Raw genomic sequence first — 18017 nt, 5'->3', positions numbered from 1 at the left:
GGAGCACTTTCAAAACGGTTTTTGATATTACAGCATTTCACTGAAAAAATTTGTTAAATCTCTTTTTTCATTTGGTCGACAGAGTCAAAATATAATAACCCGGAATTTTACTAGGTTATCTTAATAGTTTAAATAGTATTATTTACTTTTCTAACACAAAAGTTGACTACTATCATGAACGAATTTTCAGGACAGGACAGGGAAAAGGCTCAACCCTATCATTTTTTCAAGAAAGAAGGCTTGTCGAATGCAGTTTATCAAGCGACTAGGGAAGGAAGTATGCATGGTTATATGGCGTGTCCTGTAGCACGGTGTTGATAAGAAATGTGGCTCAAGCAATTCCTGCTTTTACCATGTCATGTTTTCTGCTTCCTAAGACACTCTGTCAGGAACTAGAACGTATGTTCAATAATTATTGGTGGAGTTCAGACAAGGCTGGAAAGAAGGGTGTTAGCTGCTTTCGTGGAGGAACATGGGCTTACTGAAGAAGAAAGGGGGTCTTGGCTTCAGAGACTTGTTCGGTTTCAATATCGCGCTCCTAGGGAAACACTGTTGGAATTTCATGAGTAATCCTATGTCACTTGTGTCCAGGTTATTTAAAGCAAAGTACTTTCCATCAACTCATGTGCTAAATGTAAATAAAGGCCAAGGTGCGAGTTTTATATGGAATGGGATCTGGACGGCAAAGGAAGAGTTGAAAAAAGGGTTTAGGTGGGTGTTAGGAAGTGGAGACGATATAGTGGCAACGAAGGATCAGTGGTTGAGAAGTAAGAGGGATTTTAGTGTTGAACAAAGCCACATATATGAAGGACGTACAGAGTTGGTCTCGAGTCTGTTCAACGATAACTCAAAGAGCTGGAATGTGGGACTAGTTAATAGTTTGTTTGAGGAGGTAGATGCTGCAGCCATATTAGCTACATCAATTCCACAATGCGAGGTTAAAGACAGAGTAGCCTGGACTGGTACGTCGAATGGTATTTATTCAGCAAAATCAGGTTATCACCTCTGGTTTGAACGAATGGTGGGAGTTGATCACATACCTCAACATCAAGGTTGGGGTAAAGTGTGGAGATTGAGTTTGCCCCACAAGGTTAAAATCTTTATTTGGCGTTTATGTCCAATAATATTCCAGTCATGACGAGATTGCATTCGAAGGGCATCACTCTTCCTTTAGGGTGTCCTATGTGCGATCATAATTCTGAAAATTTGCTACACTTGTTCTTTGAATGTGTTTTTGCTGTTGAGTGTTGGAGGCAGGTGAACCTGGTGTATGATCTGTTGGAGGTAACTGATGTCTCAGGATGGTTGCTTGACAAGCTTAATGAGGGTCCTACAGAAGAGCTAGTGAAATTGTGTACGGTTCTCTGGGGAGTTTGGTTTTGGAGGAACAAAAAAGTGTGGAGTGACAAAACTGTGACAGCTGCCTTTGCAATGGAGGAAAGTTGCAGGTCGATTTCTAGCTGGAGAGAAGCCAGGAAGACAGTGACTGCTTCGAATGTAGGTGGGGGAGTTAAACTGGTAAATAGGTGGATACCTCCGGAGGCAGGAGCATTTAAGATCAATGTGGATGTTAGTGTTCGTGATGGGGTAGGTACATTCTCAGTAGGCATGGTTCTAAGAGATCAGGAGGGGGGCTTCATTGCAGGCAAAACTCACAGTATGCGGGCGCCAGGTTCGGTGTTTGAGGCTGAGGCAATAGGTGTCCGGGAGGCATTGTCTTGGGTCAAGGATCAACATCTGCAAAACATCTGCAAAATAAGAGAGTCTACATTGAATCAGACTCTCAACTCACGGTTCGAGCAATTCAGAGTGGAAATGCGAATTATCCGGAGGTGGGGGTGGTAGTCGAAAGCTGCCGCTGTCAGTTACTTCAACTCGAGCATGTGTCAGTTAATTTTGTTAGGCCAAACGCTAACAGGGTAGCTCATGAATTAGTTAGATATCCTTGTTTAGCTTATTGCCAAGTTTTTTTTGCGTCTCCTCCGTTATGCGTGGTGGAGGCTATTATGTATGATATTTCATAGTAATGAAATCTATTTTTTCTTCAAAAAAAAATTACTTTGATTTTTATAATTAAAAATATTCCACTAATTAAATTTTGCACCTTTTTTAATTACATAGCTAACTCATTCAATTCCTTTCGAGGATACAAAATTGCTTCTTGTTGTCATTCATTACTCAAATAGGAGAAAAGATAAGGTCAAAAGGAAGAGTAAAAAAGTAAGGTTATTTTTTTTCAACTTTAAGTTATGAGATTTATAAAGAAAATAAAAAGGTAAAAAAATGAAACATGACTTGTTAAATCAGCGGTTTGATTTCCAGTTCAATTACTGAAAATGGAATAATATTCGATCAACCCAAATATGTTAATATTTATCATTATATAGGTCATGGACTCACGGATTACTATATTTATCTTAATTTTTTTCTTTTATTCACATACTTTTTAGTTTTTACCATAATGTCAGACAATTTTTTTGGGATAAACGATAATGAAAACTGTGGATAAGAAAATAGGACATGGGATTAATATATATAATCCATAAAGTTATACTTATTTTTCAACAAACCGTGCAAAAGTGGCACTTTATCGCACAACAAAAATTAGAACTTCCCCTCTTACTAACTAAAAGAGAAAGTAATTGCATTCCTAACCATTTAAAAAAAATAAACATGGACTAAAGTGGTTTTCTATAGGCATGTCCACAAAGGACACGAAAGACAAATTTATGCCCCGAAGATGGGAACATGTGATTAACTCGTAATTCGTCAAAATTGATGTACTGACTTGAAATATATAGCCAAACAAGCTCATACGAACCTCCCTGCACTCTACTCTCCATGTCTAGACGTTTGGTTCCATTTCAACTCCTAATGTTCAAGACCAGACATAGCTAACCACTGTGTACAATAAGAACTAGATATTGCTGCTCGTCTCTATCGCTACTGGTCTAGTCGTCGGCAACTTCTTCCAACTAGTATATAACCAAAAAGTACTCAGCCATGACCAAATTATATCATTTGCTGTATTCAAATTCATATCATGTGGAGATATAATGCAGGCAATTTTCAGATCATGGTCCATCCAAAGAAAGTGACTCTTATAAAGCAAAAGGTCAAGATCATGGGTCATGCAAGAAATTTGATACATGTACTACTTATACCCCAGATAGGTCTAAACATCATTTAATGAATTACAATTGCATTTCCTTGCTCCAATATATATATCAAAGTTGAAATTATACATATCAATGTGTGCTGGCGAGGGCGTGCAACTCTGTCTCTTATAATAGAGATAGTGAAGTTGGTCTACATCAATGTAGCAACCCTTCTGCCAGTTGTACTATATCACAACCGAAGGGTAGCCCGACACTTCTTGCTATAAATTGGAAGGCTACCCTTTGGAAAGATACGATAAATAAATACAAAGAGAGACTTCCGGTGACAAATTACAATGATATAGTTGGAAACTATTAAAACTTTATTAAAATAAAATATTTCACTCTCTTATTTTAGTGCGGAGACAACACTTTTTTACCTTTCAAGTATTCATGAATTCTTCGATTAGTTTGTTAAGACTAATAGACTGTTTATGGAGTAGGAATTAGTTCTTGACATCAGTCTTCTGAGAAACAGGAGTACCCTTAGAATCTGCCCCGGATGCCACTAGATTCTTGTTATTGACTGGCTTATGATGATTATGCTTTCCCTCGTAAGTTGTGATAAAGGCTGTTGGATCATCTGTTGCTCTTTCGACATGCTTGCGCACATTGCATCTGAGACCGGTGCACCGGTAGTAACTTCTGAAATTATAACAAAAGGAAAAAAACAAAATAATTAATGAGTATCTCGTATTATTACTTATAAAGTTTAAAGAAGAAAAGATGGTTTTATTTGACAAATAAAGGCAATTTATAAGTGCATGAAAAAGGGATGAGAAGCCTGTCATCCGGATCATGCAGTTGCAGAATCAAACCAACGAAAGTGCAAGGTTGTTTCATATAACTAGAGTAGTCCACAACTGCTACTCACCATATTTTATTTTAAGTAAGCAACAAAACAGATATCAGATTTGACTTCTTGAGCAGAAATTTCCGAACAAGAACATGAGCAATTGATAACAATGCATTTGGTTCCTTGGCAACTTTCACAGTTGTTATATGTGCACTCTCACAAAAAAACATAAAAGCGGTTTTTAAACCCCAAAGCATAAAAAAGCATACATATTTCGCTAAAAACTAAAAATAATTTAATCAATTTTGATATATACAAACACACAGAAGCTAGGTGGCCAGGGTCTTGGTATTGGTTCAAATAATTAATAATAGTACAGTAATATGGTATTGGTTCACAAAACAACAAATAGCTGAGAAATCAACACCAACCAAGTACAACAGCTAAATTTCACAAACAATAGTTGGATTTCGGGACCCTCAAATTCTCACTTCCTCTTCACCATATTTGCGTACGAGGATTGAAGAAGAAGCTCTATGGGTGGTGCATTTAAGATAGATGTGTTTTTTGTCAAGTGCCTAGGCACCTAGCACCAAAAAGCGGTTTTTTGACACCTAAACTGGGCTATACATGTCCAAGCGTCAGACTCAGAAATGTTTCGAAAAAAATCATGTTTTTGGCCTAAAATCAGTGTCTTGGGTATCCATACCAAGGTCTGAGGGTGGAGCGTCCAACAGAGGTACTGAATGCAAAATGAAAAGTCCGGGTAACAGGGCGGAAACAATACATACATGGTCCCAACAAAGACCTTCTCCTTCACACACATATAATAGTTGCCCCCATTATCATCATCAAGGATATTCCCAACCAAGCACATACTACAATCATCATTCAAATTCGAAGCAATTGGGTCTTCTAAAACACGAGCATCAGAACTATGCTTCGACTATGTCATTTTTTGAGTAAACCTATTCCACTACTTTTCAGGGTTCTTTTATTATTTTTTGTTTAGGGCAATATAGTCGTCATACATATCATACGAGTTGTGTGAGTCAAGTTCACAATCCTTTGAAACCATCATAAAATCACAATTATTTGACTAGTGTAAGATCTTTTCACAACCCACTGCCAAAGTTGTTTGAAAGACAGTTAATATCACACTAAAACTACCTAAACTCGAGCAATTTCCAAGTCCAAGTCCATTTCCTTCTTTTCTTACTATTTTAGCATGCTTCAATCTCATCCAGTATCAGATTATTACGGCTACGTTACATTTAATACTTAAAAACTAGGCCAACCTGGGGTTTGGGTTTCCCTTAACAATTTTCTGTCCATATTTTCTCCAACGAAAGCCATCCCCTATAAGTTCAGAATCATTGGAACTCCGGACCACACCAGAAGGATTTGGTAAGCCTTCCTCTGATATGCCAGCTTCATATAGCTTATTCTTAGTTTTCCTGAAAGAAACAGAAGAGCGTGAAAAAAATTATAGCTGCAACTTTTCTTGATTCAAAAATAACAATTCTAGTGTATGGAATATAGAATAATATAAGTTGTCTTCAAAACAAAAGGAGATTGCAGTCAAATACTAGCATAGTTATGCACATTTATTGAATCACTAATAAAGTTGTGCATTTTGAGCTACTAATACGAAGCTACTGATTTCCTCACCTTCTCTTGCTTGTAGGTTCCTCACCCTCTAATTCAGCTCCCTCAGAATATTCCTCACATTCCCTAGTAAGAGCATGAAGACCTTTTCTGCTTGCAGAAGGGTCCCTGATTTCTAAGGCTTTTATGGGATCATAACAAGATAGACCTTTATTTATATTAGAAGAACTGGAAGGTACTTCGGCTCCATTCTGATCTTCGGACCTACATTCAGTACCTTCGTTCTTCTCATTTAAGTTGATGTTTGATAATGAGTAATTTGATTCTTGACCAGTTGCCCCAGATAAAAATCCTTGAGTTTCTCCCTCTACTATGTTGCGCTTAAGAAGTTGAGGTTTGGAATGGATGTGCTGACCCTCGTACACAATTTCTGTTATCTGCCCATCCAATGATTTTTCAACCTTCTTTTTTACCGGACAATTTGGGTGTGTACATTTATAGTAACTACGTGGATACTCGCTTCCTTTAACCTGCTTTTGCCCATATTTTCTCCAGTTATAACCATCATAAGAAGGTCTATCTACTGTACTTGTGGATGCCAATTTATTTTTACATTCTGTAGAGCTCTCTGCTACCACCATCGTCTTTAGGGGTTTAACTTCTATATTAGGTTCTGATGCTGTTGGTCTTTTCCTACTGCCGTTCAAGCTATACTCAGATTTAAGATGACAATGAACTTGTTCGGAAGATGGACTGCAGGGGTTAATCTGAGCTAGTGCTTCATGGTGCTGGACGCAGGAGTGTTCCTGGAGGGGGGGGGGGAATAGCCACCTTATTATTATCAAGGACTTAATATTGAATTTATAGTAATAAGTTAGGAAACAAAACAATGCACAGATTAGCCAGATACAGGTTTCCAACATACATAACTACGTGTTTGAATTATGGATACTAACCATATTTGCTAAGAGACTAATAGTCCTCTTTGAAACCAACTTTGCCAAGGGTTTATACACCACTGTGGATTCATTTTCCACCTTCAAATCTTTGTCTAACGAACACGAAACCGGGGTTCCAAGTGGTTTATCCTGGCACGAGAGTAACCGATAAATAAAACAATCACTGACTAACAAGTAAACAATCCATTATACAAGGGTTAACAAATGTACAATTAGTTTTACCTCGGAAGAAACCAACTTAACAACTGGCTTTACCCTCACAGTTTTCGGTCTAGTAGCAAGGACTACAGTCTGAGAAGTCGAATTCGAGGATGAAGCATTAATATTAGCAGAAAGGAGCACCGAAAAAGCCCTAACAGTCGGCCTACAAGCAACCGGTTTAACAACACCCGTCCTCTCTTCCATCTTCAATTTCCGATACAACAAATATTACAATTCACATATTCAAGTAGCAAAAAAAAATAATAAAAAAAATATTACAGTTCACATGAGTTACATACATAGGCATCATTCATAAGAGTTTATGACAATAACTAACCAGTTAGTTTCCAAGTACTGTAATAAAACAGACATGTTATAAGATAAACTCATCATCTAGATCTCTATTTACTTCAAATACAAATCAAAGTACACTACAAAAATCTAACTTAAAAAAGAAAGAATCAGACACTTACACTAGCAACCAAAGCACACGAATTAAGAAACAGGCAAGCGTGGTCCCTGAATATTCTGAGTTTGATTCTCGCTCACTCGCAGTAATAACAAGAGCTGTATTAGTACATACCAGTAGTTGTGGGGTCCAGATAGAGAAATGAGAAATCTTCAAGCAAGACTCGGAGATGAGGTTTCAGATTAGGATTGTCCTATACTTCCTTGTAATAAACAGAACAGATGCATAAGTTATGTATGAATTGGATGTAATGAAGATGATTAGAAATTTGAGGTTGTCAAGTAATGTGCTCCCTGTGTATGATAAAATTTAACATTATTTCTTCATTTGACTTCTCTTTTTTTTTTCTGTAATAAATGGGATGATTCCCTCCGTTCCTAAATTGTTTACGTTATTTTTCGGCATGTTTTTCAATACTCGTTTAAAATATAGTTTCATAATATATATATTTTTTACTTTTTTTTAATAAAAATTTTATATTTAAACTTTTATTAAAAAAAATTAAATAAATATTATAAAACTATATTTTAGAGAAGTCTCGAGATGCGTGCCCAATGCACGGAGGGAGTATTCTTGCATATCTTTGTTTGACAATGGAGTTGGTAGCAGTGAAAGGTCAGTTGGTCACCTAACTATTTCTCCTTTAGTCCCTTTTCGCAATTTACTTGTCAAATTAGGTTTTTGTACATATTTTAAGATACATTAACTGATCGTATAATTTTGTTAATTATTTTTCAATTTTTTTATAAATATTTAATATATATTGACCGAATAGTTATGTTAATTATTTTTCAAAATCTCTTTTTGTTAATAAAAATTTAAAAATTATATTTTTATTCACAGTTTTTTCTTAAAAAAATTAACGTATCAATGCGGTTAATATATATTATATTACGTATAAAAATCAAACTCAACAAGTAAATTGGGACAGAGGAGTACCATATTACCCTGTGACACCCACTTATTCACTACAATTTACCGGATATTTTTCTTGAAAGAGCGGACATTGTTATAGAAATCGACATCAAAATCGTCAATAGATAGGTTAAAAAATATTTAGCTATTTATTTATAAGTGCTAATTTATATGATTTTTTTAAAAAAATCGCAGATAAATTATGATATCTTAACTAATTTGTTCTAATTTCCGAAATTGGTAATAATGAGCAGAGTAGTTAACTAATTTTACATTTGACAGTTGTTATATTTGTTAATTCTTTCGTTATGCTGTTCGAACTGTTAAAATTATTCACAAGTTTTAAGTGAATCTAGGGATATGGAAGTAAAATTCTCTCCATACCAAAATTATCAAATGTTAGCAGTTAAATTGACAAAACTAAAAATCAAATTTACATGTGCTATACATTTGAAATAAACTGTCAGTAGAACAGAGAATGTGAAAAAACGGTTTTTAAAAAATGACCATTATCTTGGGAGATGAGGTGTACAATATAAAATTTATCTCATCAGAAGAAAAAGGTCACATTGGATTAATTTTCATTTTCTTCTAAAAAATATTTATAATAAAAATATTAAAATCCTATGGTTTTAGCAAATTATATCATAAAGTAAAGTTAAATAAAAAGGTGTTTATCCTTTTACAACAAAGCGGGTGCTAGCTGAGTACGGTTGGATAGCTAGATTGAGTGATTAAAGTAGTTAAGAATTTATTCTCAGTCATTTTGAATATTGGCTTTGATTCTTGCTTATCCCGATAATTTACGAGGACAGATACCAATAAAATGTGATAGCAAGAGCAACACCCCGTTTTCCGCTATATGAGTCCAGAAAAAGGGGGGAATGCGCATTAAGGAGGCTAGTTAATTATTTGAAACTACAATTGAGCAAATGCATTATTAAATGACGATCACTGTACCTTAGATCTATTACGGGTTAATATGATAATGAAAGTGTGATCTTATAAATTATAATGTAAAATATAAACCCACGGGGGAATATGATAATGATTAATGGACTTTATTTGATCTTGTATAATGTAAAACATAAACCCACGAGGAACTACAAATTGCTACATCCTGCTGAACATGCTGGACAGGGGCGGCATTTCCTGGATTGCACACATGTCAATTTCCGATCAAGTAAAATCACCTAAAATTGAATATCTAAGTGTAAAGAAAATAAATTCTGAACAGGTCATTTTCAGGTTGTTCGGGTCATTTTCTCAATAAACCGGGTGCTCATCAGTTCGGGTTCCGGGTCGGGTGTCGATATTTGATATCGACACTCCTCTTGTACGTGCCTTGCAAAGCATGTTGTAGCTCGTAGACTCCTCTTGTACGTGCCTTGCAAAGCATGTTGTAGCTTATAGGCTGCCAAGAGTAATCACAACAGCTACAACCTGGCAAAATGAGTCTGGATCTGAAAAACCAAACTGTAATTCATGAAACCGAGATCCGATCCGAGATCCGATCCGAGATCCGAATCATACAGTTCGATAATTATCCAAAAACCGATTTAAACCGATCCGAATATACCTGAACCGAAAATTTAACCGAAAATGATCCGAAATACAAGATCCGATTATAACTTGAAACCGATTAAAACCGAATAATATATTACCCGGACCGAATATGACTCAAAATAAGCAAAATTTATACTTTAAACAATTTTATATTTATTATAACATACTAATTTAATCATATTCTTTTGTAAAAGTACATTATAGTATATTAAAAATACTAAATTAAATAAAAAAGGTATTTTTTAAATCTCAAAAATTAAAAAAATAAATAAGTTATGATCCAAAATTAGTCAAACCGAATTTAATCTGAAAAGAATTTTGTCCGATTTTAATCCGAATTTTATCAGATTTTAATCCGAATTAGACCAGAACCGAATCACATCCGATCCGAATGGTTTTCAAATATATAATAATCCGAAAGTGGATCCGATCCGAAGTTGATCCGAGACCGAACCTGTTATCCGAATTGCCAGGTACAGGTACAAGTACAACACAGTCCTAAAATTTACCTTGTATCACAAGGTGAGCACCACAGGACACACCATCATCAGATCAAATTGACATTAACATCAAACTACTCATAATATACATATATCATCAAGCAAGGCATACCGACAAAAGAGGGAAAATGAGGATGTTTTAAATGTCATGATCATCATAACACAAAGTTCACTATTTCATACAGTTTTAAGTTATTACTTATTGAGTAAACCTTTGGGAGTAAAAGTAAAACCTTCATATACATCTTTTACTTTTAGATACATTATAGTTGAACATAGAGTACTCTCAGTTGCATAGATCTCCAAATCAACCATCACGCCTAAAACCTACCTTCAGCAATTTTCATGCATTATCTAAAAGAGAAGGGAAATGCATATCTATTTGCCGCACAATTCCAAAGGTCAGTTCTTGCTTGCCTAGCATATTGGTCATGCGGTCTATGTAGACACGGGCATTACTCTGCATATCTCTTCTTGTTCACATGTCGGGCCTACAATAAAAAAATGAAGATGGGAGAAAATAAGGAAATTAGCAATGTTGGTGAAAGTTTTCCTCTTACTGCACAGATGGTTCCACAATCTTCCAACAGAACCTGTATAATTACTGTAATAGAATGTGCAAGACAAATGGGTCGATCTGTTTTATCATCACTTATTAACCTTATCTAAATCATGTGACTAACAAAGCTTAAAAGGCTAAAGTGATTTAACTCCATCTCCATGTAATGTAAGCTCCTAAATATACCCTGCACATAGTTTTTCCTGTTTAAACCCATCCCCCCCCCCCAATATGCACTTCAATGATGAACAGTGCAAGTAAATGAAGTAGCAGTGTGACATATAGGGGAACCTAATGCAACGGAAAAAACATGAACATGAAGACCTCATGAATGCAGAGTTAACATGTCAAGTTATAAGTTGACAGTTATTCAGACGTGCATTAAAGTAACTGGGTTGATATGGTCTTCCAATTAATGTTGTGGAGTTAAAGACCTTATGCATATATATTGTTGATATGTAAATTTGTTTCCATGTTGGAAATTAGTTGAATATATATAACTTGATCCTAAAGATTTTCCAAACATTTACATATAACACTTTCCTTATGGAAGCAAGACATGAAATTATGATGAAGCTAGAGTTGTTGATCTATGAAAAAGTAATGGTGAAAAACAAATATATTGAGAATAAATCTATAACTTGGTGATACCTTTAACTTTATTTATCATAGAAGATTTTAGATCTTACACAATAATTTCATAATAACAAAGTTTCATGTGTTCATTTTGAATTTACGGATTCGATATAAGGAAGATGTACTACATCATGTGAGCAAATTAAGTAGAACGAAATGTAGAATCATGTTCGAGAAGTTTACTAGACCTTGCTTACTAATATTGAACATCATTACCTTGTTGCCTAATCGACGCTCCTTCTGCCGAAACTTGGTCAAGGAGGCTTCTCTATGTCCAGTTCTGTTTTGCTCCATTCTATTCCCGCTACCACTCTCACTGGCATCACCACTTCCACTTTTTCCTGCCATGTGAACATCACTTTCTATATATGTCCCTCCAGCATGCACTAGGGTACTGCTTCCGTTCTGACCATTGCTTCCATGCTTGCTGCCTGAACCACTCTTGTTTAAGCTGCTATTTCCAGTATTACCTTCAACAGGTCCAACAAAGACGTTTAAGGACCTCAACTGTGTAGACTCTTCAGTTAGTTTTTTATATGACATATCCTCGATCTTAGATGGTGGTTGTTCTCTATCCATGTTGTGAAAGTGATGCACGTGGTGATGATGATGGATATGCTGGACTGGAAGCTCCCGCGGTGAGCCTCTGATTGGCGTCAGCAAAGCCGGGGATACCACATCGTCAGTTTTAAGCAGTATGACTTGCTGAGGGGGGGAGTTAAGATCCATTTCCGTTCGTGCAAAAACAGATGATAAGTTCAAATCATTTATACCTGATGTTGCTTCTAATTTGTCTGATGTTGTAACCTTGTCTCTCAAGACTACTGCTGGATTGATAGAAAGTTTGTCAGTAATGGAACCCATGTCCACATTATTGTCAATCCCCTGACATGAAAGATTCCCATTCGAACAAAGTCGAATTTCAGATTTGTCTTTTACAGTTTCTTGAGAACCACTTATATTAATCACATCACACGTCTTAAAACCATTTGATGTTGTATTATACCTGCACAGTGCCACAAGGTATTGTAATTAAAACTGTCGAGTATTCCAATTTGATGTGTTAATTATATCTAAGAATGACGCCATGAATTAATAACATGTGATTAACTCCTGGTATTTGTACCACGCAGACCTTGAGATGGCTGAAAGGTCTGAACGTCTTGAAACATTGCGGTCAGTTTGAACTGCTTTCCCAGTATCTTTAGCAACTCTAAGCCTCTTTGAGTTGAGCTCAGTCTCTGATTCAGCTCTAGGATTATCAAGGGCCTTATACTTGATTTTACGAGTTTTAGTATGATCTTCACTAGCCACTTGCAGGGAAGGTATATTGGGAATGATAGTCTTACTCTTGTTGAAAGGATGCTCGCTGTGGTTTGCCAGATCTTTATCGAGCCTCTTCTTGTTTGCATAAGAATCAAGTAATGAACAACTTATCTTGTTTGTATCTGGGAGTTTGGAAGACACTTTATTTGGTTCATTCAGTTGTGATTCCAACATTTTAGATTTGCCATTTGCCAAGTCTTTTCTGTGGCGAACATTATCTAGAGAGAATGAAATACATTAAATTGTTCTGACATACTAAGAATAAACTGAAAGTGCACTAATGTTGTACTTTAATGTGTTCATGCTTACCAATCTGTTCATGATTTTCTTTATATACTTCATGTGTAATCTCATGCGCCATTGTTTTGGTACAAGTTTCATTGTTCGAGCATAGTTGGGCACAAGTACTGTCTGAGCTCTTGGCTATTTGATTCCTTGCCAACATAGCTTGAGAGCTATCGACCTCATTCGTCCAAGAACTCTGCAAAGTTGTTTAATCTATATAAGATTCTTTCTCAAAACCAATAATCTATATAAGAAATGATACCAGTCTAGAGTGATGCACAAACTTCGCTTCCTAACTAGTAACTAGCAAACTAACATGTGGAAGCATGATATGCACATTCATATACCTGACTGTCACTGTCCTCATCAGTTCCATCGGTTTCTAAATCAGTGCTCATATCTTTAGCCTCGTTTTTGCTGCTTTTGTTTTCCTCAGATTTTAAACCACTTTTTGACTTCACAGATTTTTGAGTGTATGTACCACTTTCACTCGCGCTACCGCTAGACTGAAGTAAAAAGGATCAATAAACTTATAAATTCAAGATATAATTATCAAATAGTGGCATGCTAACCCTAAGAATAAGTCTATGCTATTAGATACAATGTAAGATTTACAATCAAATCATGTTACTGAATCCACAAAAGGGATGAAAATAATATCCAAAATCAGTAGACGCAAGAAGTAGTTATACGTATATATAACTTTCTATATAAAGAAAAAGTAGGAAATTTATTGACGTATGCACAAGCGAAAGAAAAATAACTCACACTGTGACACCTCCTCCAGATATGCTGCCAAAGATTTTTTAGCTCATTTTTTCGAATAGGCTTACCTAAAAAGTCAACTGCACCCTTCGACAAACACTTAAAAACCAACCCCATGGAGTCATGAGATGACATCACTGCAGATTATCATTAGGTAAAATATTGAATAACTTTGAAATACGTAATGTAATATTGAGATTATCATATTAATAGAGATGAAAGGTAAATTAATATTAAGACCTGATACTTACTAATCACAGGGATACTCTTACGGATCTCATGACTCGTGATTTTGCACAGAAGACCAACCCCGGATAAAAAGGGCATAACCACCTCGGTTAAAACAATGTCAATGTGATTGGATAGATCTTCTAGATAACGCCAAGCTTGCAATCCATTAGCCGCTACAATTACTGGCAACAACCATACTAAAACTGAGTTCCAACATTCTATATGGGAACACAAGGACAATGATCTGAGGTAAAGCTGTACTTGGTACTAAACATTCCTAATACGACAAAATGAAAATGATTTAAGGGAAGAGAGTGTCTACGTGCATGTTTAGAAAGAATTGACGTGAATTAGCAACAACAACAATAAAAAATAATAACAATAAAGATGTTCAACACTTCATTTCTAAGCAAAATCCAATGTAATTTAAAGTTGTTCGCCAATATGTAACAACTGACTGATAACCCACACATATAGGAATGGAAACCTTCAGACTAACAAAAAGTTCCCTAATTCCATTATAGATGCATTCAACTTGTTTCTACGCAGCTCACAAACAAATGCATGCACGTCTTACTTACAAATATAAAATGGCAATGATTTCGAACTCGTCGCCCTTGTGTTTTTGATAATTTTAAGTGAAAGTATTTCATATAAGCATCTGTACTGTACAACGCATAAAAATAGTAATGTTACCGACCGTCATAATTTAGATTCCGAAGCAATGCAGCAACGACATGACGGGTAGAATCATCATTTTCCACCAGCAGGACTTTGATGGTCCTAATGTTAAGAAATCTTTCCCAGTTAACCGATGACCCTTGAGATCGCTGTTGTTGTTCAAATACTCGAATACCTTCTTCACATCCATCTTTCCCATCTCCAGTTTTGTTTATCCTCGACCATTCCCCTCTAAAATTACTTCTTCCCCCACCAACATTCCCAACTTCATCCCTCGCAGGCACATCCTGCAGGTGGCCATTCCCTTCTTGCCCCACCTCCCGCTTCTCGTCCGTCATTAACACGCTACTAAAACAGTAACTCGGCCTCCGTTGCAACTCAAAAAATCATAGAAAACACCTTGCGGAACACAGCACGAAACTCTATAAATAAACAACACCATTAACCCTTACAACAACAACAGTAGTATTAACTTAACAGTAGCATTCAAAACAACAAATCTCATAATTTTGGTAATAATTTTTTTTTTTTTAAAACAAGATCAATTTAAAAAGTAAAAACAAGCAAACTGTCGGGTACGAGGTGGTCAGAATCCTATGTTTCAAATTTCAATCATAACCTGCAAACATCATTAAAAAACATGTCCGAAAAAACCCTAAACATATCAAATCAACAACTCATGTTAAACTCCAATTCTCCACATATTCAAGCAAACATGCATATCCAATTATACATACATACACACATGTCTGAACTAAATCACTCATTAACAGATCATTAACATGATTAAAACACAATTAGCAGGTCTGCTCAAACTTAAAAAAACACACACAAACATAACAAAAATGTTGATTAATGAGAGAATTAAAGTGAAATAAAATTAATAATGAATCTATAATAAGTGCAAATAAAATAAATTAACAAACCTCGAAACAAATTTTATTGGCAATCTCGAATTCTCGAATTGAAGTTGCTGGAAAATTGAGAGAAACACTGGGGCTATTTTTTTTTGGTATTGGGGGAGAAGATGAGGTGGCAAAGGTGTGTTAAAAGGAGTACACGTGGATGAAATATCTAATGACGTGGAGGCTTGAGAGCACAGATTAAATCAAAATAGCGGTAGATAGAGAGGGAGGTACTTGCTGACTAAAAGTCAACGGTTGTAAGTAGGGACACTAGCCGGTCAATTTAGGGTGTAGTACTCTTTCTAAGTTGCTCTTTTACATTTTTCCCTAAATAAAGCCGATTCTTTAAACTCCGTCACTAAATAATTATTTTTCATAAAATGAGCAAAATAGCCGATGAAATATCTAATTGGAAATAAGGTATTATATAATATACATATGATACGGGAATATTTTCAATATTTACAAAAATTAAGTATTTATCAATAAAATATTTTGCAATAAAATACCCTTTCACCATATGCGTATCATTAATTTCTATTGATATCTTATCCTCCATCCCACCTGATCTCGAAGTCCAACTCATATTTTCATCTTCTCAGTCTCTTTTTGATATTATGTATGATGGAGGTGAGTTTCAATTCAACTTTGTGGTTAACAACGATTTTATAATTGTGAGCGCTAACACGATAGTTTGTTTTGATGAAGCAATTAGAAAAAGGTGAAATACAATCAATACAGTCTATACGAAGGATGGGTACAATCGATACGACCTATATGCATATGATGATGGGTATTTGATCGGATAGATATGGCCACTTTTTCAAATATGGTTGTTTTGGTATAATTTTGTAATATTTAGGTTATTTATGTCATTTTTTCGAATAAATCTCTATAAATTTATAATTTTAAAATCAGTTTTTTCGAACCCAACTTAAACCCGTTTAAAATCTATATTATAATTTTTTTATAATTATAAAAAATATATATTATAATTTTTTAAAATATATATTTTTATATCATAATTTTTATAATTATTCATATTTAGTGAATATATTATTTTAATTTTAAAAAAAAAATTATATATACTCCGATACAGAAAAACTTGTAAATGATTAATCGAATGTTAAAAATCGAATCGACAGTGTACCTTGTAAATATTTAATCGGGAATTAATTGATTAAATTAGGAATTTTTGGAAAACTGGAAATAAATTATAGAATACGTTCCGTACTTCCGTTGATAAGTTTTGATTAGTAAATTTGACCTTTTTTCTTAATAGAAGAGGTTAATTGTGAAGTGAACAAGAGACGACCAAAAATAATTAGTGACAGAAACATATCTATTGAAAATGATAGCACCACCTACTACTAAAAATGGAAAAGAAGTGTTTGGATTTGTATGTTTTACGCTCAAGAAAATACTTAACATGAACAATATCAGGGTATATGGTCACCGAGGGTGTCATGACGTGACTTGACACCTTTATTAGTATTTTAGGGGAGTTGATAGGATGTCATGTGATATTAAGTGAGGTGACATGGAGTGCTAATTTGAGTATTTGGCAAAGTAGGGTGTCAATTTTATTTATGGTGTTAATAGTGAATAAATTATGATGACAATTTCATTTGTGTTTCCAATAATAAATAATTTATTATATTTCTAATTTATTTATATTACACATATTTTTCTTATAATTTCAGTGAAGTTATTGAAGTGTTTTCTGAAAAAGGTGTCAAAATTGATATGGAAGAAATAAATAATTAAAAATAATATTTTTTATTACGTGTCAAAGTTGTCCCTTTAAGGGTGTCGAACATTGAAGATGCTACCATTGAAGATGCTAGAAGAAGCTTAATACTCCTCGCATAATCAATTAATCATCGGTTCAAAATGAAAACCAGGGAAGAAGTAATGAAGACGAAACACACTGCATGTCAGCTCTATATGCATAAAAAGTTAAAACAGAGGAGAAACCTAGCAAGTTAGCATTTAGCAATATCAAAGTTCATCTGACCTTCAAAGCTCAAAATCCATCTGCATGATACCCTAGAAATGCAAGATGAAACCTGCATTCAACTACTCCAGATACTAGTAGCCGTCATTATGTTCACCTGCAAAACGCAAGCCATTACGCAATTTCTGCCATTAAGTAGCAGGAAGAGGAGTTTCGAGATGCTGGCTTATTCTCTTAATTGAGTGCACTGCTAGTATTGCACTTCAAGTACGCATCTATACTACATTACTATGACTTATAGTTATAGACCATTATAGTGTAATTGATAGTGGCCAATGCTTTCCAGATTGTTGTTGTGTTTACCTAATTTACGCCTTTTCAACTGTAGTTCTCAGTGTTACTGAACAAGGAAATAACACGAGACTAATATGATTCCCTTTCCCTGGTTGTTTTGCTAGTGACACTTCCAGGGAAATGACTTTACACCACCAAATATTCAC

General features: G+C 35.0%; 3 protein-coding genes across 7 annotated transcripts; 1 reads left to right on the top strand and 2 right to left on the bottom strand.

Annotated features, from left to right (window-relative positions):
* The first annotated feature begins 472 nt into the window (after positions 1–472).
* On the top strand, positions 473–1845 carry LOC141715185 (uncharacterized). Its single transcript, XM_074518664.1, has 2 exons — positions 473–962; positions 1133–1845. Exons 1-2 carry the CDS (start codon positions 473–475, stop codon positions 1843–1845), a joined length of 1203 nt encoding a protein of 400 aa, XP_074374765.1.
* Positions 1846–3460: 1615 nt separating this feature from the next.
* On the bottom strand, positions 3461–7505 carry LOC141713597 (WRKY transcription factor 44-like). Of its 3 annotated transcripts, XM_074517083.1 has the most exons (7): positions 7196–7505; positions 7022–7076; positions 6744–6926; positions 6519–6650; positions 5626–6368; positions 5253–5411; positions 3461–3803 (listed from the first exon to the last, which is right to left on the bottom strand). In XM_074517083.1, exons 2-7 carry the CDS (start codon positions 7034–7036, stop codon positions 3605–3607), a joined length of 1431 nt encoding a protein of 476 aa, XP_074373184.1. In that variant the 5' UTR covers positions 7037–7076; positions 7196–7505; the 3' UTR covers positions 3461–3604. The 3 variants fall into 3 exon arrangements, with proteins under 3 accessions (XP_074373184.1, XP_074373185.1, XP_074373186.1); XM_074517084.1 differs by lacking the exon at positions 7022–7076; XM_074517085.1 differs by lacking the exon at positions 7022–7076 and having other exon boundaries at positions 7306–7505.
* Positions 7506–10281: 2776 nt separating this feature from the next.
* Positions 10282–17769, bottom strand: LOC141713596 (two-component response regulator-like PRR37). 3 transcript variants are annotated; one of them, XM_074517082.1, is made up of 9 exons: positions 17578–17769; positions 14675–15077; positions 13995–14156; positions 13747–13880; positions 13326–13484; positions 13003–13174; positions 12503–12911; positions 11584–12373; positions 10282–10663 (listed from the first exon to the last, which is right to left on the bottom strand). In XM_074517082.1, exons 2-9 carry the CDS (start codon positions 14991–14993, stop codon positions 10628–10630), a joined length of 2181 nt encoding a protein of 726 aa, XP_074373183.1. In that variant the 5' UTR covers positions 14994–15077; positions 17578–17769; the 3' UTR covers positions 10282–10627. The 3 variants fall into 3 exon arrangements, with proteins under 3 accessions (XP_074373183.1, XP_074373182.1, XP_074373181.1); XM_074517081.1 differs by lacking the exon at positions 17578–17769 and adding an exon at positions 15582–15989; XM_074517080.1 differs by lacking the exon at positions 17578–17769 and adding an exon at positions 15582–15989 and having other exon boundaries at positions 14675–15054.
* Positions 17770–18017: the final 248 nt, after the last annotated feature.

This window comes from Apium graveolens, chromosome 3 (assembly GCF_009905375.1).
Source record: "Apium graveolens cultivar Ventura chromosome 3, ASM990537v1, whole genome shotgun sequence".
Lineage (NCBI taxonomy): Eukaryota > Viridiplantae > Streptophyta > Magnoliopsida > Apiales > Apiaceae > Apium > Apium graveolens.
Note: the sequence above shows the minus strand (reverse complement) of the source record. Positions and strands in the feature narration are given on the sequence as shown.